General features: G+C 56.1%; 1 protein-coding gene across 1 annotated transcript; it reads right to left on the bottom strand.

Moving 5' to 3' along the window:
* Window positions 1-471: 471 nt before the first annotated feature.
* On the bottom strand, window positions 472-25138 carry PLAA (phospholipase A2 activating protein). Its single transcript, XM_078883712.1, has 13 exons — window positions 24877-25138; window positions 18277-18625; window positions 16848-16968; window positions 15500-15670; window positions 14331-14466; window positions 12681-12850; window positions 11586-11758; window positions 10278-10506; window positions 9183-9275; window positions 7885-8001; window positions 5497-5664; window positions 4320-4609; window positions 472-3045 (listed from the first exon to the last, which is right to left on the bottom strand). The coding sequence occupies exons 1-13, from the start codon at window positions 25023-25025 to the stop codon at window positions 2695-2697; spliced, it is 2517 nt and encodes an 838-aa protein (XP_078739838.1). The 5' UTR covers window positions 25026-25138; the 3' UTR covers window positions 472-2694.
* Between the last annotated feature and the right edge of the window lie 505 nt (window positions 25139-25643).

Below are 25643 nucleotides of genomic sequence, written 5' to 3'. Positions count from 1 at the left end.
TGTAAAATTTTGGAAAAAAATGTTCACGCAAAAAATAAATTGTCACGCACAACGAGTCTGTGTGGAAAATGTCAGCTCGATTGGATCACGGGAAGTGGGTTAAAAACAACCGAAAGATTTGCACGGTCCTAAGCAAGCAAGCAAACTTAATATAAAGGATTTAAAAATCAGTTTTAGTTTGTCAAACTAGATGATGATTTTAAAAGTGCACAGGTCCTAACGGCTTCCTGATATCCAAAGAGCGTTCCAGACGGCCGCAGAAGCGGGGCGTCTGAAAGTGCCGCGCTGTGAGCACCCCCCCCCCCCGTGTTTGCGAGGATTGACCCGAGCGCTGGCGTGACGATGGCTTACATGAGAATGGTCACTCGATTATCATCTTCGGCTGAGGCAACGTTGGAAAGGTCCCGCACCAAAAAAAAAAAAAACCTCGCGGCACGCTGTGGGGGAGTTTAAAACAAAAAAAAACCCCCGTAAAGTTCAATTAATTTTATTTTTTTTCAACCATTTTGGGGGCGAGAAATCTTTAAAACCAATCTCGCTCGCAGCCTCGCGCACAAATCCAATATACATTGTACAGGGAAACCCACCGGGGCAATTTCAATGTACAGGTGCACGGAGGGTGTAAAGGTGAGGCAGTATTATACATCTCGTCTTTGGCGTGGGGGAGTGGGGAGGGCGTAGTCAGTTGTCGCAGGCTCACCTCTCCAAACACACAGCTGGTGACTGCTGAACGAGTAACCAGTTGGGGGGTACGTTTCGTTGACAAATCTCCTCCGATTGGCCGTGTCGGGTGGCGGGTTAACGACACACACGTGCCCCTGACATCATCACACGCAATGGCGGAGGAGCCAGGATTTTCAGGTAGAGGTGGCAACCCGTCCAGCAATGAAAAATGACAAGAGGAGTTGTTAGCAAGTAAGGACGTGTTGGTAAGTAAGGAGTTGTTAGTGAGTGAGGACTTGTCCCTCGCTTGCTATTCGACGCGTGTGCGGCGATGACGCAGCCATCGATCGAGGGTCGAATCGGAACCGCGTCGTGTGATCGGCATCGCGCTCGCTGAAGGTGAACGCCTTCAGGGAAGTCGTGTCCTTTCGACTTAAAGCTTTCGTGACTGCAGGGATTCATCTTCTTGGTTCTTTCGGTAAAGTCACGTAGAAGGGAAGTAATAAAAAAATAAAAATAAAACATGACAAAATAATTCTGTCGACAGACCTGTTCTCCAACCTGAGGACGGCTGCTTGCGTTGTGGCCGAAACGTCGTGAGAATTATTTTGTTATGTTTTATTTTTATTATTTTATTACTTCCCTTCTACGTGACTTTACCGAAAGGACCAAGAAGATGAAGTCGTGTACTGTGTATACGCAACTGCGCACAATTCTGTGAGTCACTTATAACCGCTTTGCCGTTACGTATTGCCAATTGTGGACTCAGACTATTGTCCTATCAACTCATCGAGTCCCTGGCACGTAATAATATGCTACACAGTGGCAGTGCGGGTCGCAACATGCCGATGCATTACTAATAAACCCCAATGATCCGATCGAAATGAGGGATTTCGATAGGATCACTGGGGGGGGCACGTGCCACCCCCCCCCCCCCCCCCACGTGTTTACAGGGGGAGTGGTGGTGCAGCGGTTAGCACTACGCTGCGTTACAAAACCGGCGACCTGAGTTCGATTCCCGGTTGCGGCCAACACCGGTGACGATTATCGGAACCGGTCCTGGGCCTCCCCTAGGTCGACTCGGCCTCAAATGAGTACCTGGTGCGGTGCGTCGTAAACATCGCCACTGGGGGAGACAAAGGCGGCCGTGCGTGGTGCTGGCCACCCACCCCCTCGCTAACAGTACTTGCCCCAACAGTCTGGAAAGGCTATACGGGGGATCTTTATCTTTGTGTGTGTGCGTACGCATGTGTGCAGTTGTCTTTAAATTTGACCAAGTTGGCACGGGTAAGCTGGTGCATTTGCCAGCCATCTCAGTCAACGCACGGCACCACCTGGGCCTGTCCCGTGACCTCCTCCTGCCAGCGGCGGCGAGCCTTCGACGCTTCACGTGGCGGCCTTGAAAGTGCACCTAGCCTGGCGCAGGCGCCGCGGGGGGCGCCAACGCCACTCGGTGGCAAACGGCGCCCGTCGCCGTCACTTAACCAGGAGACTAAAAGATTAAACTTCTGAGTCCAACAACAATCTCCGTGTCGCCCCCCCCCCCCCTCCTCGCACGCCCTGCCGTGCGTCGTCGCTGTGGTCCACCCCACGCGCCCAATCCCAACGCTCGCGCGGCGCACGCAAGGTGGCCGCAAGGTGGCCGCACGCGCTCTCCTCCGATCAGCGCGGTTTGGCGACTTGCGACGCCAAGGAAGTTGTACGCGTGTCCGCTGGACGACACGCAAGCAGTGTCTCCCCCCCCTTGTCCCACTGAACTCCCCCCCCCCCCCAATGTCCCACTGAACTACCCCACGTCTCACTAAACTTCCCGCGGTGTCCCACTGTACCCCACCCACCACGTGCCTCACCGGGTGCCCCGTCCCCGCCCCCCCCCCACCCCCTGCCGCCGTTCTTCAACAATCCCCCACTCTGTGGCCTCCACGTCCTGGACTCGCAAAACCATTTTGTCCGACACGTTTAAGCTTCCTTCGCACCGTACGTGACCGCCCACCCCGCCCGCCGCCCACCACCCTAATCGACCCGCGCCCATCACAGGAAGGCCAGCAACGAGCGCGCGCACTCGGCGAGCTTTGCCGGCGCCCCCGGCAGGCCGGCGCACCGCTCGGCGTGGGCCCTCACCCCCAGCGCGTCGCTCAGCCTGCGGGCGGCGTCGCCGCCGTCGCGGCCGCCGCGGCGTAGCACCAGCGTGGCGACGCACACGAGCAGCCGGAACGACGCCTCGGGGTCCGGCCGCCGCTCCAGCAGCGCCACGGCCGCCGACAGCAGCTGGGTCATCGCCTCGTCGTCGTCGTCGGCGGCGGCGGCGTTTGGGGACGACGCGGAGGAGGAGGACTCGTTGTGGAGGACGGCGTAGTTGAGCAGCAGCGTGGCCAGAGCGACCTGCAGACGCGCGGGGCGGGGGGGACACGCCGAGGAGATGTGGGGAGGAGATGTGGGGAGGAGATGTGGGGAGGAGATGTGGGGAGGAGATGTGGGGAGGGGCACGCCGAGGAGATGTGGGGAGGAGATGTGGGGAGGAGATGTGGGGAGGAGATGTGGGGAGGAGATGTGGGGAGGAGATGTGGGGAGGAGATGTGGGGAGGAGATGTGGGGAGGAGATGTGGGGAGGAGATGTGGGGAGGAGATGTGGGGAGGAGATGTGGGGAGGAGATGTGGGGAGGAGATGTGGGGAGGAGATGTGGGGAGGAGATGTGGGGAGGAGATGTGGGGAGGAGATGTGGGGAGGAGATGTGGGGAGGAGATGTGGGGAGGAGATGTGGGGAGGAGATGTGGGGAGGAGATGTGGGGAGGAGATGTGGGGAGGAGATGTGGGGAGGAGATGTGGGGAGGAGATGTGGGGAGGAGATGTGGGGAGGAGATGTGGGAAGAGACGCGCGGGGAGACACGAGGGGGGAAGCGTGGGGACATGCGGGGAGACGCACGCAGGGACACACGGGGGACATGGGAACGAAGGTCAATGGGGGCATGGGGAGACAAGGACACACAGGCTCAGTGGTAGGCCTACAGCCTCCGTGCTAGAGCTATAAGCTCAGTGTCATAGTCTCAGTGCTAGAGCCATAATCTGAGCCATAGCCTCAGTGCCATAAGCTCAGTGCTAGAGCCATAATCTGAGCCATAGCCTCAGTGCCATAAGCTCAGTGCCATAGTCTCAGTGCTAGAGCCATAATCTGAGCCATAGCCTCAGTGTCATAGTCTCAGTGCTAGAGCCATAATCTGAGCCATAGTCTCAATGCTAGAGCCATAATCTCGGTGCCATAATCTCGGTGCCACAGTCTCAGTGCTAGAGCCATAATCTGAGCCATAGCCTCAGTGTCATAGTCTCAGTGCTAGAGCCATAATCTGAGCCATAGCCTCAGTGCCGTAAGCTCAGTGCTAGAGCCATAGTCTCAATGCTAGAGCCATAATCTCGGTGCCATAATCTCGGTGCCACAGTCTCAGTGCTAGAGCCATAATCTGAGCCATAGCCTCAGTGCCGTAAGCTCAGTGCTAGAGCCATAGTCTCAATGCTAGAGCCACAGTCTCTGTGCCATAATCTCGGTGCCACAGTCTCAATGCTAGAGCCATAATCTCGGTGCCACAGTCTCTGTGCCATAATCTCGGTGCCACAGTCTCGGTGCTAAAGATTCGGTGCCAGCGCAGTCGGGACCGGGCACCTGCACGTTGCGGTTGTCGGAGCCGACGAGCTCCAGCGCCCCCTCCACCACCCGCGAGCGCCGCTCCCGCATGAGCCGGCGCCCGGGCTCGCGGCTGCAGGCGTTGCAGAGCGCTCGCAGCGCCAGCATCGGGGCGGCGGCGCTGGCGGCGCTGCCGGCTCCGGGCGCCGAGGTCAGCGCCAGGAGGCGGGAGAGCTGCGCTGGGCCGCAGGCGGCGCCCAGGAAGTGCTTGTTGGGGACGTCCAGGCGCAGGCAGAGGCGCAGGATGTCCAGCGCGGGGAAGAGGAACTCTGGGGGGGTGAGACACGGGGGGGGGGGGGTGAGACACGGGGGGGGGGGGGGTCACGGTGGAGGGGGGGGGTCACGGACACATGTAATGTGTTGTGTACGTTGAGCTTCTTTCACACCGTACGTGGCCGACCGTGCTAATCGGAGGTGCGGGGGGGGGAAGGATGGAGTTTGCGTGTGTCTCTCTCATCATCATCATCACGATGGCTAGGAGATGTTGACTACCTAAAAACATAGTTTAGTCGTTTTTGGATGTACGTTGAACTTCTTTCGCACCGTACGTGGCCGACCGTGCTAAAACGGAGGTGCGAGGGTAAAGGACAACAAACTATGGATCTATGTGTGAATCTGTGGGTCTGTGTGAGTCTGTGGGTCTCTGTGTGAGTCTGTGGGTCTCTGTGTGAGTCTGTGGGTCTCTGTGTGAGTCTATGGGTCTCTGCTGTGTGAGTCTATGGGTCTATGCTGTGTGAGTCTATGTGTCCCTGCTGTGTGAGTCTATGGGTCTCTGCTGTGTGAGTCTATGGGTCTCTGCTGTGTGAGTCTATGTTGAACTTCTTTCGCACTGTATGTAGCCATCCGTTCTAATCAAAGCTGTCTGATTTAATTAGTTAATGACCATTGGGGCTGTACCGTTCCCTGTGTGAATGAATGAGCGTTTGGCTGTACAACGCCCTGTGCGAGCGAGTGAATTAACGAATGATCGTTTGGCTGTACAACGCCCTGTGCGAGCGAGTGAATTAACGAATGATCGTTTGGCTGTACAACGCCCTGTGCGAGCGAGTGAATTAACGAATGATCGATCGTTTGGCTGTACCACTACCTGTGTGTGTGTGTGTGCGAGAGACTGAGCGGGCGAGCGGTGAGTGAACGAACGATCATTGGGCCGTACCATCTGGCCAGCTCAGCACGAGCTCCAGGGCTTCGAGCTGAGACGTGGTGATCGTCTCCCCCGCCTCCGGCCTAGTGGCGCAGTCCGCCAGAGTCTGCAGGGACTGCAGGTCGCCATCGGACGCGCGCAGAGTCTCCGCCACCTGCTTGTTGAGGTCGCTGATCTTGGCTGTCGACAAACACAAAGATCCCCCCGCCCCCGCGTAGCCTTGACGGACCGTTGGGGCAAGTGCTTGCGAGCGAGCAGGGCCTGTGAAGGCCGACACGGCACACGAAGGGGGTGGGGGGTGGCCAGCACCACGCCCGACCGCCTTTGTCTCCCTAGGTGGCGATGTTTACTACACGCCGCACCAGGGGAGGCCCAGGACCGGTTCAGATAATCGTCACCGGTGTTGGCCGTGAGCGGGAATCGAACTTGGGTCTCCGGGTTTGTAGCGCAGCGTAGCGCTAACCGCTACACCACCGCTCCAAAGACAAAGATCCCCCGTGTAGCCTTAACAGACCGTTGGGGCAAGTGCTGTTAGCGAGCACCTATGAAGGCCGGAACGTTACATGAAGGGGTGGGTGGCCAGCACCACGCCCGACTGCCTTTGTCTCCCTGGTGGCGATGTCTACTACACACCGCACCAGGTGCTAATTTAAGGCTGAGTCGATCTAGGGGAGGCCCAGGACCGGTTCAGATAATCGTCACTGGTGGTGTTGGCCGTGAGCGGGAATCGAACCCGGGTCGCCGGGTTTGTAGCGCAGCGTAGCGCTAACCGCTACACTACCGCTCCCCACACACACACACACACGCACGCACACACACACACACACCTACACACACGCACGCACGCACACACACACCACCGCTCCCCACACACACACACACACCTACACACCTACACACGCACGCACACACACACACACACGCACGCACACGCACGCACGCACACACACGCACGCACACACACACACGCACACACCTACACACACACGCACACGCCTACACACACACACGCACACACACACACACCTACACACACACACGCACACACACACACCTACACACACACGCACGCACGCACACACCTACACACTCACGCACACACACACACACACCTACACACTCACGCACTCACGCACACACACGCACACACGCACACACACGCACACACGCACACACACACACACCTACACACACACACGCACACACGCACACACACACACCTACACACACACGCACGCACACACCTACACACTCACGCACACACACACACACCTACACACCTACACACACACACGCACACACCTACACACACACGCACACACACACACACCTACACACTCACGCACACACAAACACACCTACACACACACACACCTACACACACACACGCACACACGCACACACACGCACGCACACACACACGCGCGCGTGCACACACACACACACACCTACACACCTACACATACACACGCACGCACACACACACACACACACACGCACGCACACGCACGCACGCACACACACGCACGCACACACACACACGCACACACCTACACACACACGCACGCACACACCTACACACACACACGCACACACACACACACCTACACACACACACGCACACACACACACACCTACACACACACGCACACACACACACCTACACACACACGCACGCACGCACACACCTACACACTCACGCACACACACACACACACACGCACACACGCACACACACACACACCTACACACTCACGCACACACACACACACACGCACACACGCACACACACACACACCTACACACACACACGCACACACGCACACACACACACCTACACACACACGCACGCACACACCTACACACTCACGCACACACACACACACCTACACACCTACACACACACACGCACACACCTACACACACACGCACACACACACACACCTACACACTCACGCACACACAAACACACCTACACACACACACACCTACACACACACACGCACACACGCACACACACGCACGCACACACACACGCGCGCGTGCACACACACACACACACGCACACACACACCTACACACACACACACACACCTACACACACACACCTACACACGCACACACACACGCACACACGCACACACACACACACACACACGCACACACACACCTACACACACACGCACACACGCACACACCTACACACACGCACACCTACACACACACGCACACACACACCTACACACACACACGCACACACGCACACACCTACACACACGCACGCACACACACACCTACACACACACACGCACACCTACACACACACACACGCACACGCACACACACACACACACCTACACACACACGCGTGCTGACCGCGGCTGGGAATCGAACTCTCACCCACAATGGCGGAGGCGTTGGCCTGGTCAAAGGTCACGACCTTGGTCTGCGGGAAGAACGCGCTGGAGACGGCGGCGGCGGCGTCCGGCTTGGCACCGCTCAAGTACGCGCCACCTCCTGCAAAAGACAAAGGTTCCCCACCGCGTAGCCTTCACACCTGATGGGGCAAGTGCCGTTCGGCGAGTAGCAGCGGCGCCAATGAAGACCCAGGACCGGTTCAGATAATCGCCATCGCTGGTGTCCGTGGCGGTGGGCAGGGAAATGGAGACTCGGGTGACCGGGTTAGTAGCGCAGCGCGCTGACCGCTGCACACACGTCAACCGAGGGCTCACTGTGCCGTGTTACCTGTGAGCGGGTCGCGTGTGTCGCGTTAACCGTGAAAGTGTCGCGTTAACCGTGAAAGTGTCGCGTCACTCGTGAAAGTGTCACGTTAACCGTGAAAGTGTCACGTTAGCCGTGAATGTGTCACGTCACCCGTGAAAGTGTCGCGTTAACCGTGAAAGTGTCACGTCACCCGTGAAAGTGTCACGTTAACCGTGAAAGTGTCACGTTAACCGTGAAAGTGTCGCGTCACTCGTGAAAGTGTCACGTTAACCGTGAATGTGTCACGTCACCCGTGAAAGTGTCGCGTTAACCGTGAAAGTGTCACGTCACCCGTGAAAGTGTCACGTTAACCGTGAAAGTGTCACGTCACCCGTGAAAGTGTCACGTCACCCGTGAAAGTGTCGCGTTAACCGTGAAAGTGTCACGTCACCCGTGAAAGTGTCGCGTCACTCGTGAAAGTGTCACGTTAACCGTGAAAGTGTCACGTTAACCGTGATCGTGTCACGTCACCCGTGAAAGTGTCGCGTTAACCGTGAAAGTGTCGCGTCACTCGTGAAAGTGTCGCGTCACTCGTGAAAGTGTCACGTTAACCGTGAAAGTGTCACGTTAGCCGTGAATGTGTCACGTTAACCGTGATCGTATCACGTCACCTGTTATCGTGTCGCGTCACTCGTGAAAGTGTCGCGTTAACCGTGAAAGTGTCACGTTACCCGTGATCGTGTCACCCGTTAACGTGACGCGGAACCCACGATCGTATCGCGTCGCCCGTGAACGTGTCGTGTTATCTGTGAATGGGTCGCGTGTGTCGCGTTACCCGTGATCGTGTCACGTTACCCGTGATCGTGTCACGTCGACCGTGATCGTGTCATGTTGACCGTGATCGTGTCACGTTACCCGTGATCGTGTCACGTTAACCGTGAAAGTGTCACGTTACCTGTGATCGTGTCACGTTAACCGTGAACGTGACGTGTTACCTGTGAATGGGTCTCGTTGGTTGGGTGCGGTGGCTTGTGAACCGGGGGTGCCGTGGGGTGCGGAGCCAACACCTGGAATGTAGCGCCCTCCTCCTGCACACGTGACACAAAACACAAAGATCCCCCGGACAGCCTCTAGCAGACCCGCTTGAGCAAGTGCTGTCGGCAAGTAGCACCTATGATAGTCGGCACGGCGACCTGGCCACAGATGATAGCTCAACGAAGTGGCGTATCATCATCATCATCACGTGCAAATTTATAGCAGCCAAAATACTCTAAACGCGTGACGTTGGTTCTAAATGTGGAGGGGAAAACCGGAGGACCCGTTGAAAAATCCACGCGACCACGGGGAGAGAGACACCACAAACTCCAAATATACAGCAGGTGTCAGAGTCGGGAATTAACCTACAACCTCCTGCACACCAGGCGAGGTAGTCCACATCTCATAGCCACCGTGATGATGATGATGAGAGAGAGAGACACCGCAAACTCCAAATATACAGCAGGTGTCAGGGTCGGGAATTAACCTACAACCTCCTGCACACCAGGCGAGGTAGTTAACATCTCATAGCCACCGTGATGATGATGATGAGAGAGAGAGACACCGCAAACTCCAAATACACAGCAGGCGTCAGGGTCGGGAATTAACCTACAACCTCCTGCACACCAGGCGAGGTAGTTAACATCTCATAGCCACCGTGATGATGATGATGAGAGAGACACGCAAACTCCAAATATACAGCAGGTGTCAGGGTCGGGATCGAACCTACAACCTCCTGCACACCAGGCGAGGTAGTTAACATCTCGCCACCATGGCACCCTTCCATATTATTTTAGTTGCACCGCGTATTGGGTTTCGAGGAAGACCAACAGTGACCAGTAATGGAGCAGCAGCAGCAGCAGTGAAAAAGACCCCAAAAAAAGGACACGCACCAGCCGGTAAAGAGGTCCTCCTGGCCACAAATGACAGTGCAACACAAGCGTCTTATTCACCACGCGGAGATTTACAGCAGCCAAAGCGCAATCTCGATCATCTCAGTGCGGCAGCGTCACCGAATAATTTTTGATTTTTTTCAAGTCAGGGCAGGCGCCCACCGGTGAAGGGGTCCGCCTGTCCGGCGCCGGCGCCGCCGCCCCCTCCCAGCGTGGCGCCGCGCGTGTTCTCCACGATGAAGTTGGCGACCTGGTCGAGGAAGAGGGACGACAGGTCGTGGCGACCCAGGAAGGCGTTGGCCGCCGCCCACGGATCCTCGCTCACGTTGTACGGCAGCTTCAGCGGCCGCCCGCCCTCGTTGAGGTCCACGGAAAAGACGTAGTCGTACTCCTGTTGTGTCCGACAGCAGGGCGGGCGGGCGGGTGAGCGGGCGGGTGAGCGGGCGGGTGAGCGTGCGGGCGAGCGGGCGGGTGAGCGAGCGGGTGAGCGTGCGGGTGAGCGTGCGGGTGGCACGGGCGAGAGATGAGATGGGCTCAGAGGTCGCAAACGGGTTTTGATTCCTTACCCGTACCCGGCCGCACCAGGATCGCAAACGGGTACCCGTACCCGGCCGTACCCGTACCCTACCCGTACCCAGCCGGATATCGGGTACCTGATTGCGACCGCTGGGATGAAGCCATGTTGCAGGCGCGGGTGGGTTGATTCTAGGAACTTGAATTGTGAGAAGAGACAAGACGTTGGGAAATGAGTGACAAACGGTGACTCACCAGTGACTCTAGCCGTACCCGTACCCGGCCGCACCAGGGTTGCAAACGGATACCCGGCTACCCGTACCCGACCGGGTACGGGTAGCCGGGTATCGGGTAGGGTACGGGTATCGGGTACCCGGTTGCGACCTCTGGATGGGCTGATGAGTGTGCGAGTGAGTGAGTGAGCGGGTGACCGAGTGTGTGTATGTGTAAGCGGGGTTTAGTAGCGTAGCGGTGGGCGCGCTGCGCTACGAACCTGGCAACCCGGGTTCGATTCCCACTCACGGCCAACACCAGTGACGATTATCTGAACCGGTCCTGGGCCTCCCCTAGGTCGACTCAGTCTCAAATGAGTTCCCGGTGCGGTGTGTAGTAAACATCGCCACCGGGGCCTGGTTGCTGGCCACCCACCCCTCCCGTGCGCCACAGCGCCGGCCTTCACAGCTGCTGCTACTCGCCAACAGCACTTGCCCCAACGGTCCGTTACAAGGCTACGCACGGGGTGGGGATCTTTGTCTCTGTGCGTGCGTGCGGTGTGCGTGCGTGCGTGGGTACGTGCGGTGTGCATGTGTGCGTGCGTGCGTACGTGTGTGCTTGTGTGCGCGCGTGTGTACGTGTGTGCGTGTGTACGTGTGTGCGTGTGTGCATGCGTGTGTGCATGCGTACGTGCGTGTGTGCATGTGTGTGTGTGTGCGTGCGTGCATGTGCGGTGTGTGTCACCTTGCCCTCGTACATGACCCTCCCCGAGCTCTGCTGCGTGGCCCCCGAGGAGCCCACGACGTCGCCGATCTTGATCCAGCGGCCGCCGCCGTCGCCGCCGATCGCCGCGCTCCACTGGTAGGCCTCGACCCGGCCCTCCTCGCGGATCAGGCGAGTCTGCCCGTCTCTCGTGCCTCGATCGCACACACCGGTGCGAACGCAACAAGAGACTCAACTATTTTTATTGCACCACTGAGCTATCGGGAATGATCGCTCGTCGTCGTCATCGCGTGAAAATTTTTAGCAGCGCCCAACTAAAGATGCATGGACACCCGCAGAGACACACAGAGGCCCGTAGAACGACAGACCCCTTGGAGATGCAAAGACCCATAGAGACCCATAGACATACACACAGACCCCATAGATTAAATTAGTGCACATTATCAGAGTTATGTTTTTTGTTTGCATTATGGCTGCAGGTATTGTGGTCTATGCAAACATGACTCCTTGTAAAAAGGTGTCAGTTTTGTTGCCAGATAGAAGGGTAAAGAACCAATTATCATATTTTTACTGGCAAATGAGGTTCCCATAGTGTAAATTAAACTAATAAAAATAAAACATAATAAAATAATTCCCACGACGTTTCGGCCACAACGCAAGCAGCCGTCCTCAGGTGAAGACCAGGTCTCTCGGGGAGACGCTGTCGTGAGAATTATTTTATTATGTTTTATTTTCATTATTTGATTGTTTCCCTTCTACGTGACTTTACCGAAAGAACCAAGAAGATGAATCCCTGCAGTCACGAAAGCTTTAATTCGAAATTTAAATTAAACTATTTAAATTTTACAGGTAAAGCCCGCTCATCTATAATGGCTTTTTTCAGAAGCGATCTGGCCCATCACGAATGATAGCTCAACGAAGTGACGGCTTACCATCCCCGCGTGCGGAAATTCATAGCAACGGCGAAACACTCTAAACACGTGACGTCGATTCTAAATGTGGAGGGGAAAACCCTCCCGGCTCTGCCCCCAGGGGGTACACGGGGGTTGGTGGTGGGGGCACGGGGGGGGGGGGCTAAGGCCCCCCCCCCCCCCCGCCCCCCCCCACCCTCCTTACCGGGCTCGTCGAGGTGCTCGCGCCCGGGCAGCTCGCTGCTGCCGATGTCGCCGAGGTCGCCGGTCTTGGGGTCGATGGCGCTGCCCGCCAGCTCCTCCTCGAGAGCGCGCTGCTCGCTGGCTGGCGCCGCTCGCTCCTCGCTCTCCGTGAACACGTGCACGCGCCCGTCGCTGTTGGCGCCGGCGAACCGACGGGCAAAGACACAATACGTGAAGGAACGGCGCTCGGGGCGGCCTCGGCGGTGACGTGGCCCAGCGCGGCGCTGACGCGGCTCGTCGCAGAAGCGTTCGCCGTTTCAAATCGGGCGCCGCGGTGGCTGGGAGATGTTGACTACCTCGCCTGGTGTACAGGAGGTCGTGGGTTCGATCCCGACACTGACGTCTGCGTGTCTCTCTCTCATCATCATCACAGTGGCTAGGAGATGTTAACTACCTCGCCTGGTACGCAGGAGGTCGTCGTGGGTTCGATCCCGACCCTGACGACGCCTGCTGCTGTATATTTGGAGTTTGCGTGTCTCTCTCTCTCTCATCATCATCACGGTGGCGAGGAGATGTCGACTACCTCGCCTGGTGTGCAGGAGGTCATGGGTTCGATTCCGACCCCTGACGACGCCTGCTGCTGTATATTTGGAGTTTGTGTGTCTCTCTCATCATCATCATCATCACGGTGGCAAGGAGATGTTGACTACCTCGCCTGGTGTACAGGAGGTCGTGGGTTCTATCCCAACCCCTGACGACGCCTGCTGCTGCTGCTGTATATTTGGAGTTTGCGTGTCTCTCTCTCGCTCTCTCCGTGGTCACGTGGAATTTTTCTCCGGGTCCTCCCGGTTTTCCCCTCTGTTATTCAGATTCAACGTCAACGCGTTTCTAGATGATTTGGCAGCTCTAAATTTCAAACGACGATTAGCCACTTCGTTGAGCCATCATTTGTGATGGTCAGGGTCGTTTCTAAAAAATTAACCCGTAAAAACAAAGTTTTTCACTATAAATCCTTTATATGCGTGGCATCGGTTTTATTTTATTATTCATTTCTGTTTTTCTCGAGTAAGAGTTTCATTTTCATCACATTGGTATTTTAAATTAAATGACATTTTTTTTTTTCCTAAAAAGTGGAAAATTTTGGAAGTATTTTTTTCACCAAAATAAATTGTCACGCACAACGAGTCTGTATGCAAAATGTCAGCTCGATTGGATCACGGGAAGTGGGTTAAAAAACGACCGAAAGATTTGCACGGTCGTAAGCGCGCAAGCAAGCAAGCAACTTAATATAAAGGATTTAAAAAGAGCTACGAAGTTCAGTGGGGCCTTACCTGGTACAATAAAAAAAATAGTATCGTATTAATTCTAGATTTGAAGCTTTCGTGACTGCAAGGATGCATACTCTTAGTTCTTTCGGTAAACGTTTTACCTACGTGACTTTACCGAAAGAACTATGAATAGTATCGTAGTCGAATCTAACGTCCGCCCTGGTGAATACCAGAGGTCACCGGTCCAACTCCCCCGATGTGCGTGCGTGTGCGTGCGTGGGCGTGCGTGTGCGTGCGTGTGCGTGCGTGCGTGCGTGTGCGTGCGTGTGCATGCGTGGGCGTGCGTGGGCGTGCGTGGGCCTGCGTGTGCATGCGTGGGCGTGCGTGCGCGTGCGTGGGCGTGCCTGGTGGCGACCACGATGTCGCCGTTGGGCAGAGCGCAGACGCTCCACACGGACTGTGCCGGCAGGCGCACCGTCTGAACGCACTCCTCGCCGCGCCACACGCGGACCGTGCGGTCCTCTCCTCCCGTCACAAACCCTGCACGCACGCACATACACGCGTGGATTAACGCACACGCAGTTACAAACACACGCACGCACACGCACACGGGTTAACATACGCGCATACACGCGCGCGCATACACGCGCGCGCATACACGCGCGCGCATACACGCGCGCGCATACACGCGCGCGCATACACGCGCGCGCATACACGCGCGCGCATACACGCGCGCATACACGCGCGCGCATACACGCGCGCGCATACACGCGCGCGCATACACGCGCGCGCATACACGCGCGCGCATACACGCGCGCGCATACACGCGCGCGCATACACGCGCGCGCATACACGCGCGCGCATACACGCGCGCGCATACACGCGCGCGCATACACGCGCGCGCATACACGCGCGCGCATACACGCGCGCGCATACACGCGCGCGCATACACGCGCGCGCATACACGCGCGCGCATACACGCGCGCACATACACGCGTGCACACCGTCTCTCCCTGTGTCCCCCCCCCCGTCTCCCCTGTGCGTATCTGACCCCCCCACCCCCGTATCTTCCCGCGCGGCCCTTGCCTGCCCGTGCGTGGTCCCCCCGTGTTTCCCCGTGCGTCCTCCGTGTCTCTCCCTGTGCGTGTCTCACCACCCACCCCCGCCCCCCCTGTGTATCTCTCCCCACGTGTACCTCCCCCCCCGTGCATATCTTCCACCATGTCCCCCCCCCCCCCTGTCTCCCCCCGTGCACCTGCCCCCCCGTCTCCCCCCGTGCATGTCTCCATCCTTGTCTCCCCGTACACATCTCCCCCCGTGTCCCCCCCCCACCCCCCCCGTACCCCCCCCCCACCCCCATATCTCCCGCCGTGTATCCCTCCCCGCGTGTACCTGCCCCCCGTCTCCCCCCGTGCACCTGCCACCCCGTCTCACCCCGTGCATGTCTCCATCCTTGTCTCCCCGTACACATCTCCCCCCGTGTACCCCCCCCACTCCCCCGTGTACCCCCCCACCCCCCCCGTGTCCCCCCCCCCCCACCCGCCCGTGTCCCCCCACCGCGTGCGACCCCCACCGGAGGTGTTGGGCAGCAGGCAGATGGAGTAGACGTAGTTGGTGTGAGCGTAGAGCGTCGAGAGGCAGGGCCCCGCCAGCGCCCAGCGCCGCACGCTGCTGTCGTTGCTGCACGACAGGAACTCCTCGCCGCCGCCCAGAACCACGAGGCCCCTCACGCAATCCTCGTGGCCTGGAGTTTTTGGCGAGACACAACGCGGGCGACGACGACAGAGGGCGGTCTACTAAGCGCGTAAGCGGGAGGACGCTTCTCGCCGCCAACGGGTGAGATCGCGTCAAGCGCAAGCGCCGGCTGCGACTGTCGGCGAAACGTCGCGCCGGGAACCGTAAATGTTGCGGTGGCTTTGAGCCTCCAGCACGCAACCGGTGTGCGCACTGTACTAGTAACGGATTGGCCACGCTTTATTTACGCGACACAAAACTCCCTCACGGTGGTGGTGGCGGTGGTGGCGGCGGGTTTAACGACACGTTTATATTCACGCGATCTGCACCCAGCAACAAGATCTACTGTGAACGACGCAGACAAAAGCTCCCAATCGCGTAGCCCCTCTAACAGACCGTTGGGGCGAGTTGCACTTGGCGTGTAGCAGCAGCAGCAGCAGCGGCGGCGGCTGTGAAGGCCGGCACTGTGGCACACGCGAGGGGGTGGGGTTGTGGCCAACACCACCACCTCCCCGAGCCGCCTTTGTCTCCCCGGTGGCGATGTTTTACTACGCACCGCACCAGGTACTCATTCGCGGCCGAGTCGACCTAGGGGAGGCCCAGGACCGGTTCGGATATTACCCGCGTGAACGGTGTTGATCGCGGCCAGGAATCAAACTCACGTGGCTGGGTTGTTGTCATCCTGATCGTTGTAGGCATCCATGGATTGTGTTGGATGGATTGTAATCGGTGATTTGTAACGGATGACTAGCTTCACGTTTTACGTTTGGCTTGCAATGTATGGATAATAATGGTTGGTGTGCAATAAATGTATTGTAAAAGATGGATTACAATGGTTGGATTGTAACGTATGGATTGTAATATATGGACTGTAACGTATGGACTTTAACGGATGGATTGTGATGGATGGATTGTGACGGATGGATTGTGACAGATGAATTGTGGCGGATGGACTGTCACTGATGGATTGTAACTGATGGATTGCGACGTATGGATTGTGACGTATGGATTGCGATGTATGGATTGTAACGTATGGATTGCAACGTATGGATTGCAACGTATGGATTGCGACGTATGGATTGCAACTTATGGATTGCAACTTATGGATTGCAACGTATGGACTGCGACAGATGGAATGTAGCGGATGGATGTGTCACGGATCGACGGCCGCGAGCCTCCGGCCTCACCCGTGTAGGTGACCTCACAGCGTCCAGCCTTCCACATCTTGATGGACTTGTCGGCCGAGCCGGTGAGAATGGCGCCCTGCTTGTGCAGCACGCTCACCGCCCAGACCGACGCGCCGTGCCCCTGTGCGCACATGCAGGTGTGCAAAGACAAAGACCACGCCCCGCGTATAGCCACAACGGACTGTTGGGGCAAGTGCTATTAGCGGAGCTGCACGGCACACGAGGGGGGTGGGTGGCCACCCTCGTGGCGGTGTCAACATGCCCGCACAAAGCGCTCGTGGCACCAGGACCGGTTCAGATAATCGTCGCTGCTTGGTGGCCATTAGCGGGAATTGAACCCGGCTTTCCGGGTTCGTAGCGCAGCGCGCGAACCACTACACAAGACACGGCATCGTTTAAACAGGCACACAAAGCACACCGATGCTAAGACACAGCATCAAGCACAGAATCACACAGACGCAGAGACTCACACACGCACACAAAGACCCAAACAAACGAGATAAAGATCTGCCGTGTAGCCTTACCAGACTGTAGGGGCAAGTGCTGTTAGCGAGCACCTATGAAGGCCGGCACGGCGCTCGAGGGGGTGGGTGGCCAGCACCACGCCCGGCTGCCTTTGTCTCCCCAGTGGTGATGTTTACACATTGCACCAGCCACTCAGTTCAGGCCGAGTCTATCGAGGGGAGGCCCAAGACCGGTTCAGATAATCTTCACTGGTGTTGGCTGTGAGCGGGAATCGAAGCCGGGTTGCCGGGTTCGTAGCGCAGCGCGCTAACCGCGGCACTACCGCTCCCCACAACCCAAACACACGCACAAAGATGCCATTACACATACACACACAAACATGCCACTATAAAGACCCCTCGTATAGCCTTACCAGACTGTAGGGGCAAGTGCTGTTAGCGAGCACCTATGAAGGCTGGAACGGTACACGAGGGGGTGGGTGGCCAGCACCACGCCCGGCTGCCTTTGTCTCCCCAGTGGCGATGTTTACACACCGCACCAGGTACTCATTTGAGGCTGAGTCGACCTAGGGGAGGCCCGGGACCGGTTCAGATAATCGTCACTGATGTTGGCAGTGTGCGGGAATCGAACCCGTGTAGCCGGGTTCATAGCGCAGCGTAGCGCTAACCGCTACACTATCGCTCCTACACACACATACACACAAAAACATGCCACTACATGCACAAAGACGCAACTACACGCACAAACATGCCACTACACACACACACACACAAACATGCCACTGCACACAAAGACACACAAGCACACGGCAGCACGCGCGCACACCACACACACACAGCAACAAACAACAACAAACAACAACCGCCATTCGCCACCAAGCGGCGGCGACGTCAACCACGGCGCCCGTGCCAGGCGACGCGCACTGCGAGGCGGCGCACACAAAGGCGACACGCTCAAGACAGACCTGCAGCGTGGTCACGCACTTGTCCCGGAGCCACACCCGCGCCGTCGCGTCCCACGACCCGCTCACGAGCACGCCCGCCAACGCCGGCACGGCGCCGCCGCCGCCGCCGCCGTCGTCGCCGCCGTCGCCGCCCGCCGCCAGGCAGCACACGGTGGAGCCGTGGCCCTCGAGCCGGTAGAGCGGAACCGACGCGGGGCCGACGGTGTCGGCCGCGAAGACGCACACGTGCCCGTCGTGGCCTCCCGTCGCCACCAGGCCCGCGGGGAAGTCGGCAGAGGGCGGCAGGGCGCACACGCACGACACGAACGCGTCGTGCGCCTTCCAGCGGGCCGCCTCGCGGAACTCGGACCTGCGGAGACGCACGCACGCGCACGCACGCGCACACACGCACGCGCACACACGCGCACACACGCACACACACGACGGGCGGAATAATTGAGGACGCAAAGACACAGGGTAACACGCACACACACACACACACAACGGCATCAGTAGCTGCCATCCGCCACTAAGATTATTTAGATTATTTTGGCTGCTATAAATGCCCAAAGGATGTGCCACTTTGTTTTGAGCTATCATCTGTGGGCAGGGTCGGTGGGCTTTGCCTGGTCGGAGGGGGATGGTTTATTGTTGTATTTGGATGTGTTTTGAGTGTGATTTGTTTAGCTTTCTCGTACTCTGCACTCCTATCATGTTTTTGTACTGTCTGTTGTCGTGACGTTCTTACCCCGTGCCCCTCCTGGTCATCTGTGAAAATCAAGAGCTTGAAAGCTCATCGGATTCCGCTGGTATAAATAATACAGATTCCGATTATGATCCTTAAGTGGCGGTGGATGTCACCCCTTGGTTTATTTCGTGTTTTTCTTTGACGCTTGACGAACGCGCTTAAGGATTCTAGATTTGAAGCTTTCGTGACTGCAAGGATTCACCCTCTTAGTTCTTTCGGTAAAAAAGTCACGTAGGTAAAAAAAAATGAAATTAAAATTAATAAAAACAATAAAATCACGACGTTTCGGAGGCAACACAAGCTTCGCCTGAAGACGGAAGCTTGTGTTGCCTCCGAAACGTCGTGATTTTATTGTTTTTAAATCCTTTATATTAAGTTCACTTGCTTGCTTGCTTAGGACCGTGCAAATCTTTCGGTCGTTTTTTAACCCACTTCCCGTGATCCAATTGAGCTGACATTTTGCACACAGACTCGTTGTGCGTGACAATTAATGTTCGTGAAAATTTTTGTTCCAAAATTTGTACACTTTTTAGGGGAAAAATTAATTATATGTAATTACCAATTGCTTAATGCTGCCATGCAATCATCTGACCCATAGGTGACAGCCATCTCAAGCCAGAGGACGAGAGGACTCTAGCCGCCACGCATATAAAGGATTTATAGTGAAAAACTTTGTTTTTACGGGTTATACTTGTTATTAATTTAAATTTAATTTATTTACCTACGTGACTTTACCGAAAGAACTAAGAGTACGTGCTTAAGGCTCACAGCGGGATCCGTCCGAACAAATTGCGCCGCCAAATCAGGGAGGGCGGTCAGCCCCCCTCGCGTTATTAGCGCACGCACAGCGCGGGGTCCCCCCTTTCTCTTAATCCACTGCCTCCAGCGGTTGTTTGACCAAACTGAGGATCAAATCGGGGGAGCATGTACATTTGGGAGCATGGAATCGCGTAACAACAATGAATGTTGTCGCAACTGCCCGCTGCTGCTCTACAACGTGGCTCCGGGAATCGAGCCGGGCGCCATGGTGGCTACTTGATACAGCTAATCTGGCTGTGACGGTCCCACCTGATGACGGAGACTTGTGTTGCCTCCGAAACGTCGTGATTTTTGTTTTTATTTTATTTTACTTTCTACGTGACTTTACCGAAAAAACCTAAGAAGATGGCTAGATGTTAACTCCCTCGCCTGGTGTACACGAGGTCGTGGGTTCGATACCGACCCTGACGCCTGCTGCATATGTGGAGTTTGTGTGTCTCTCTCTCTCTCTCATCATCATCACGGTGGCTAGGAGATGTTCACTCGCTCGCCTGGTATACAGGAGGTCGTGGATTCGATCCCGACCCTGACGATGCCTGCCGCTGTATATTTGGAGTTTGCGTGTCTCTCTCTCTCTCATCATCATCACGGTGGCTAGGAGATGTTAACTCCCTCGCCTGGTGTACACGCGGTCGTGGGTTCGATACCGACCCTGACGCCTGCTGCATATGTGGAGTTTGTGTGTCTCTCTCTCTCTCTCATCATCATCACGGTGGCTAGGAGATGTTCACTCGCTCGCCTGGTATACAGGAGGTCGTGGGTTCGATCCCGACCCTGACGATGCCTGCCGCTGTATATTTGGAGTTTGCGTGTCTCTCTCTCTCTCATCATCATCACGGTGGCTAGGAGATGTTAACTCCCTCGCCTGGTGTACACGCGGTCGTGGGTTCGATACCGACCCTGACGCCTGCTGCATATGTGGAGTTTGTGTGTCTCTCTCTCTCTCTCATCATCATCACGGTGGCTAGGAGATGTTAACTCCCTTGCCTGGTATACAGGTCGTGGGTTCGATCCCGACCCTGACGATGCCTGCTGCTGTATATTTGGAGTTTGCGTGTCTCTCTCTCTCTCTCATCATCATCACGGTGGCTAGGAGATGTTCACTCGCTCGCCTGGTATACAAGAGGTCGTGGGTTCGATCCCGACCCTGACAATGCCTGCTGCTGTATGTTTGGGGTTTGCGTGTCTCTCTCTCTCTCTCTCATCATCATCACGGTGGCTAGGAGATGTTCACTCGCTCGCCTGGTATACAGGAGGTCGTGGGTTCGATCCCGACCCTGACAATGCCTGCTGCTGTATGTTTGGGGTTTGCGTGTCTCTCTCTCCCCCCGTGGTCGCGTGGATTTTTCTACCGGGTCCTCCGTTTTTTTCCCCTCCACATTTAGAATCGACGTCACGCGTTTAGAGTTACTTGGCCGCTGCTATAACCGACCGCAGGATGATGACGACGATAATAAGGCCACTTCGTTGAGCTATCGTTTGTGATAAAAAGGTCTGTGGGCCATACCTAGTAAAATTAAGAAAACGTGCTATAGTTTTACCCGACATTGGTTGCGTACAAAACACTAAAACCAACACTTAAAAATAAATCCGCGACACTTTGAAACTTCTGCGTTGCATACTTTCGATTTGGTTAGCAGTTGCCAATGACAGCTTTTTTTTTTGTTCTTTCGGTAAAGTCACGTCGAAGGGAAGTAATAAAATAATACAGAATAAAACATGATAAAATAATTCTCAGAATTATTTTATTATGTTTTATTTTTATTATTTAATTCTGAGAATTATTTTATTATGTTTTATTTGTTATTATTTTATTACTTCCCTTCTACGTGACTTTACCGAAAGAACCAATAAGATCTATTTAAAGCTTTCGTGACTGCAGGGATTCATCTTCTTGGTTCTTTCGGTAAAGTCACGTAGAAGGGAAGTAATAAAATAATAAAAATAAAACATGATAAAATAATATAATAACATAATATTGTATTACTTCCCTTCTACGTGACTTTACCGAAAGAACCAAGAAGATGAATCCCTGCAGTCACGAAAGCTTTAAATAGATCTTATTGGTTCTTTCGGTAAAGTCACGTAGAAGGGAAGTAATAAAATAATAAAAATAAAACATGATAAAATAATATAATAACATAATATTGTATTACTTCCCTTCGACGTGACTTTACCGAAAGAACCAAGAAGATGAATCCCTGCAGTCACGAAAGCTTTAAATAGATCTTATTGGTTCTTTCGGTAAAGTCACGTAGAAGGGAAGTAATAAAATAATAAAAATAAAACATGATAAAATAATTCTCAGAATAAAATAATAAAAATAAAACATAATAAAATAATTCTGAGAATTATTTTATTATGTTTTATTTTGTATTATTTCATTACTTCCCTTCGACGTGACTTTACCGAAAGAACCAAGAAGATGAATCCCTGCAGTCACGAAAGCTTTAAATCGAAAAATGACAGCTTTCACAGGAGGATTCCATCATCTCGCTCTCTCTCCGTCGAGATTAACGATCAGGTAGGTAGGTAGGTCGCTCCCAAGGTGTTCCTATGCCGTATCGGCGATTCTCGCTTAGGGGCCGCCCATAAATGACGTCACGCGACGATTCAGATCATCGTAGCGATGATTCCAACTCCGCTTTGACCACCTGAATGCGAAACCGCGGCAACAACGAGCTGACGTCGTGATCTATTATTTATTTTATTTTCTCTTTCTACGTGACTTTACCGAAAGAACCAACGAGTAATTCCTACAATCACGAAAGCTTCAAATCAAGAATGTACTGACGTAAAATTGGGCATCATGACGATGATGTGGCCTGGCGCGCGTGTCTGTGTGTGTTTCGGGATCGGCCTCTGTGGAGGAGGCTCGTGAAGGACGCTACTGGGCAGTTGGAGGCAGTCGCCCTCCAACAACAACGGAGGGCGGATGAGCGACGCTCACAACAACGAGCGGAGCGCCGGGTGGCTAAAGCACAGCAAGTTGGCACAGTAGGGGGCACAGATGGTGCATCAGCTACTCATCTCAGTCAGTCGACCCGTGGCACCTGGGTCTGCCCCGTGACCTGCCAGCGGGCATTTGACATCGTTCAGCTCGGAATGAAGAGAGGAACGTGACAACCATCATCAGCATCATCGTCTTGTGGAGAAATCCTCCTCATCGCCATATCATCCTCGTCTTAAAGCGACGGATAAAGTGCGAACGGAACGTCACGCGGCTACTCGAATCGTCAACGCTGCGGTGGCGGCTTTAACCCTCCAATACACAACAACAAAGCCCGGTGTGGTGGTGCTGGTGTGGTGGTGGTGCTGCTGTTGGTGTGGTGGTGTGGTGCTGGTGGTGCTGGTGTGGTGGTGTGGTGGTGCTGCTGCTGGTGGTGGTGCTGGTGGAGTGGTGGTGGTGGTGCTGGTGGTGGTGCTGGTACCAGGTGGTGTGGTGGTGCTGGTGGTGCTGGTAGAGTGATGGTGGTGCTGGTAGAGTGGTGGTGGTGTAGTGTGGTGCTGGTGGTGGTGGTGGTGTAGTGTGGTGCTGGTGTGGTGGTGCTGGTGCTAGTGGTGGTGCTGGTGCTGCTGGTGGTGCTGGTGCTGCTGCTGGTGGTGGTGGTGTGGTGGTGTTGGTGTGGTGGTGGTGGTGTAGTGTGGTGCTGGTGGTGCTAGTGGTGGTGATGGTGTGGTGGTGCTGCTGGTGGTAGTGGTGCTGGTGGTGGTGTGGTGGTATGGTGCTGGTGGTGCTGGTGGTGCTAGTGGTGGTGATGGTGTGGTGGTGTGCTGGTGGTGGTAGTGGTGGTGCTGGTGGTGGTAGTGGTGGTGCTGGCGGTGGTGTGGTGGTATGGTGCTGGTGTGGTGTTACTTGTGGTGATGGTGTGGTGGTGTGCTGGTGGTGCTAGTGGTGGTGATGGTGTGGTGGTGTGCTGCTGGTGGTAGTGGTGGTGCTGGTGGTGGTGTGGTGTTACTTGTGGTGATGGTGTGGTGGTGTGCTGGTGGTGCTAGTGGTGGTGATGGTGTGGTGGTGTGCTGCTGGTGGTAGTGGTGGTGCTGGTGGTGGTGTGGTGGTGGTGTGGTGTTACTTGTGGTGATGGTGTGGTGGTGTGCTGGTGGTGCTAGTGGTGGTGGTGTGGTGGTGCTGCTGGTGGTGCTGCTGCTGGTGGTGCTGGTGGTGCTAGTGGTGGTGGTGGTGTGGTGGTGGTGCTGGTGTGGTGGTGGTGGTGTAGTGTGGTGCTAGTGGTGGTGGTGGTGCTGCTGGTGGTGCTGCTGCTGGTGGTGCTGGTGGTGCTAGTGGTGGTGCTGGTGGTGCTAGTGGTGGTGCTGCTGGTGGTGCTAGTGGTGGTGATGGTGGTGCTGGTGGTGCTAGTGGTGGTGCTGCTGGTGGTGCTAGTGGTGGTGGTGCTGCTGCTGGTGGTGCTAGTGGTGCTGGTGGTGCTAGTGGTGGTGATGGTGGTGCTGGTGGTGCTAGTGGTGGTGCTGCTGGTGGTGCTAGTGGTGGTGATGGTGGTGCTGGTGGTGCTAGTGGTGGTGCTCGTGGTGGTGGTGGTGCTCGTGCTGCTCTATCCTCGTAACGAATTGGCACCCGCGGTTCTGTTTACGCGACACAAACCCAGCCGAGTCGGGTGGTGGCCGGTTTAACGACACACACATTGTTTTAATGCGTACGCCATTTAACACCTCCCCCCCCCCCGTCCACTCAACGATGGTTAACATTTGAGCGCGAAAGTCAACGACGACGCCGGCTACGCGTTAAAGTGTTGATGTTGTTGACGTCCGCGTGCCTCGCTCGCTCCCCTCATCCAGCAGCGGAGGAGACCCTCACAAAGTAAATGGTGTTTGCGTTACGAACTCCCCCCGCATTGAAGAAAGTCACGCAACAAGGGGACGACGGTGAAGCCTCGTTAATTAAGGATAATTAAGAAGGAGTGGGATGGAGGTGGTTGGTTGCCTTCCGTATCCATCCAGCGGTGAACAAATCACGCAAGCGACGACGAGGCCTAAGTTTCGTTATCCCCCGCGGGCCCTAGCGCCTCGCCTGAGCAGCGCCGCCGCCGCACACTCACCCGGGGCCCGCGGCGGGGACCCAGAGGCAGGCGGTGCGGTCGCGAGACACCGAAGCGAAGCCGCCGCTCGCCGTGTTCGGCAGCGGCGTCACGCCGCGCACGTCCATGTCGTGTGCCGGGATCGAGCAGCGCAGCCGGTACGAGGCCATTCTCTTCTCTTTATCTTTCTCTCGAGAAAGATCTCCTCAGCGACGAGTCGCGGCGGCCGCTGCGTTCGGCGAGAGGGACGTTCGTGTCTGGGCGATGACGTATGTGGGTGGCCGCCGCGCGATGACGTCACGGACGCCGAGGTTGTGTTGGGGCTGCGAGCGCGTCACGGAGGTTTTCGCCGATGGCGGCACGCGGTGACGTCACGGGACGGTTGAGGTTCGCTGCGATGACGTCAGGGACACTTCGCAGAAGCGGCACGCGATGTCAGGTGGGCAGCGCGGTGACGTCACGGGACGGTTGAGGTACGCTGCGATGACGTCAGGGACACTTCGCAGAAGCGGCACGCGATGTCAGGTGGGCAGCGCGGTGACGTCGCGGGACGGTTGAGGTACGCTGCGATGACGTCAGGGACACTTCGCAGAAGCGGCACGCGATGTCAGGTGGGCAGCGCGGTGACGTCACGGGACGGTTGAGGTACGCTGCGATGACGTCAGGGACACTTCGCAGAAGCGGCACGCGATGTCAGGTGGGCAGCGCGGCGACGTCACGGGACGGTTGAGGTACGCTGCGATGACGTCAGGGACACTTCGCAGAAGCGGCACGCGATGTCAGGTGGG

The sequence above is a fragment of the Lampetra fluviatilis genome, chromosome 3, assembly GCF_964198595.1.
Source record: "Lampetra fluviatilis chromosome 3, kcLamFluv1.1, whole genome shotgun sequence".
NCBI lineage: Eukaryota > Metazoa > Chordata > Hyperoartia > Petromyzontiformes > Petromyzontidae > Lampetra > Lampetra fluviatilis.
This window is presented reverse-complemented; position numbering and strand designations above follow the sequence as displayed.

Coding starts and splice junctions, on each gene's coding strand:
- PLAA (XM_078883712.1), bottom strand. CDS start 25,025: ATGGCCTCGTACCGGCTGCGCTGCTCGATCCCGGCACACGACATGGAC. Junction 14,467..15,499: donor CCTGCTGCCCAACACCTCCG/GTGGGGGTCGCA, acceptor GCGTGCGTGCAG/GGTTTGTGACGGGAGGAGAG. Junction 9,276..10,277: donor ACAGGCGGACCCCTTCACCG/GTGGGCGCCTGC, acceptor TCACGTGTGCAG/GAGGAGGGCGCTACATTCCA.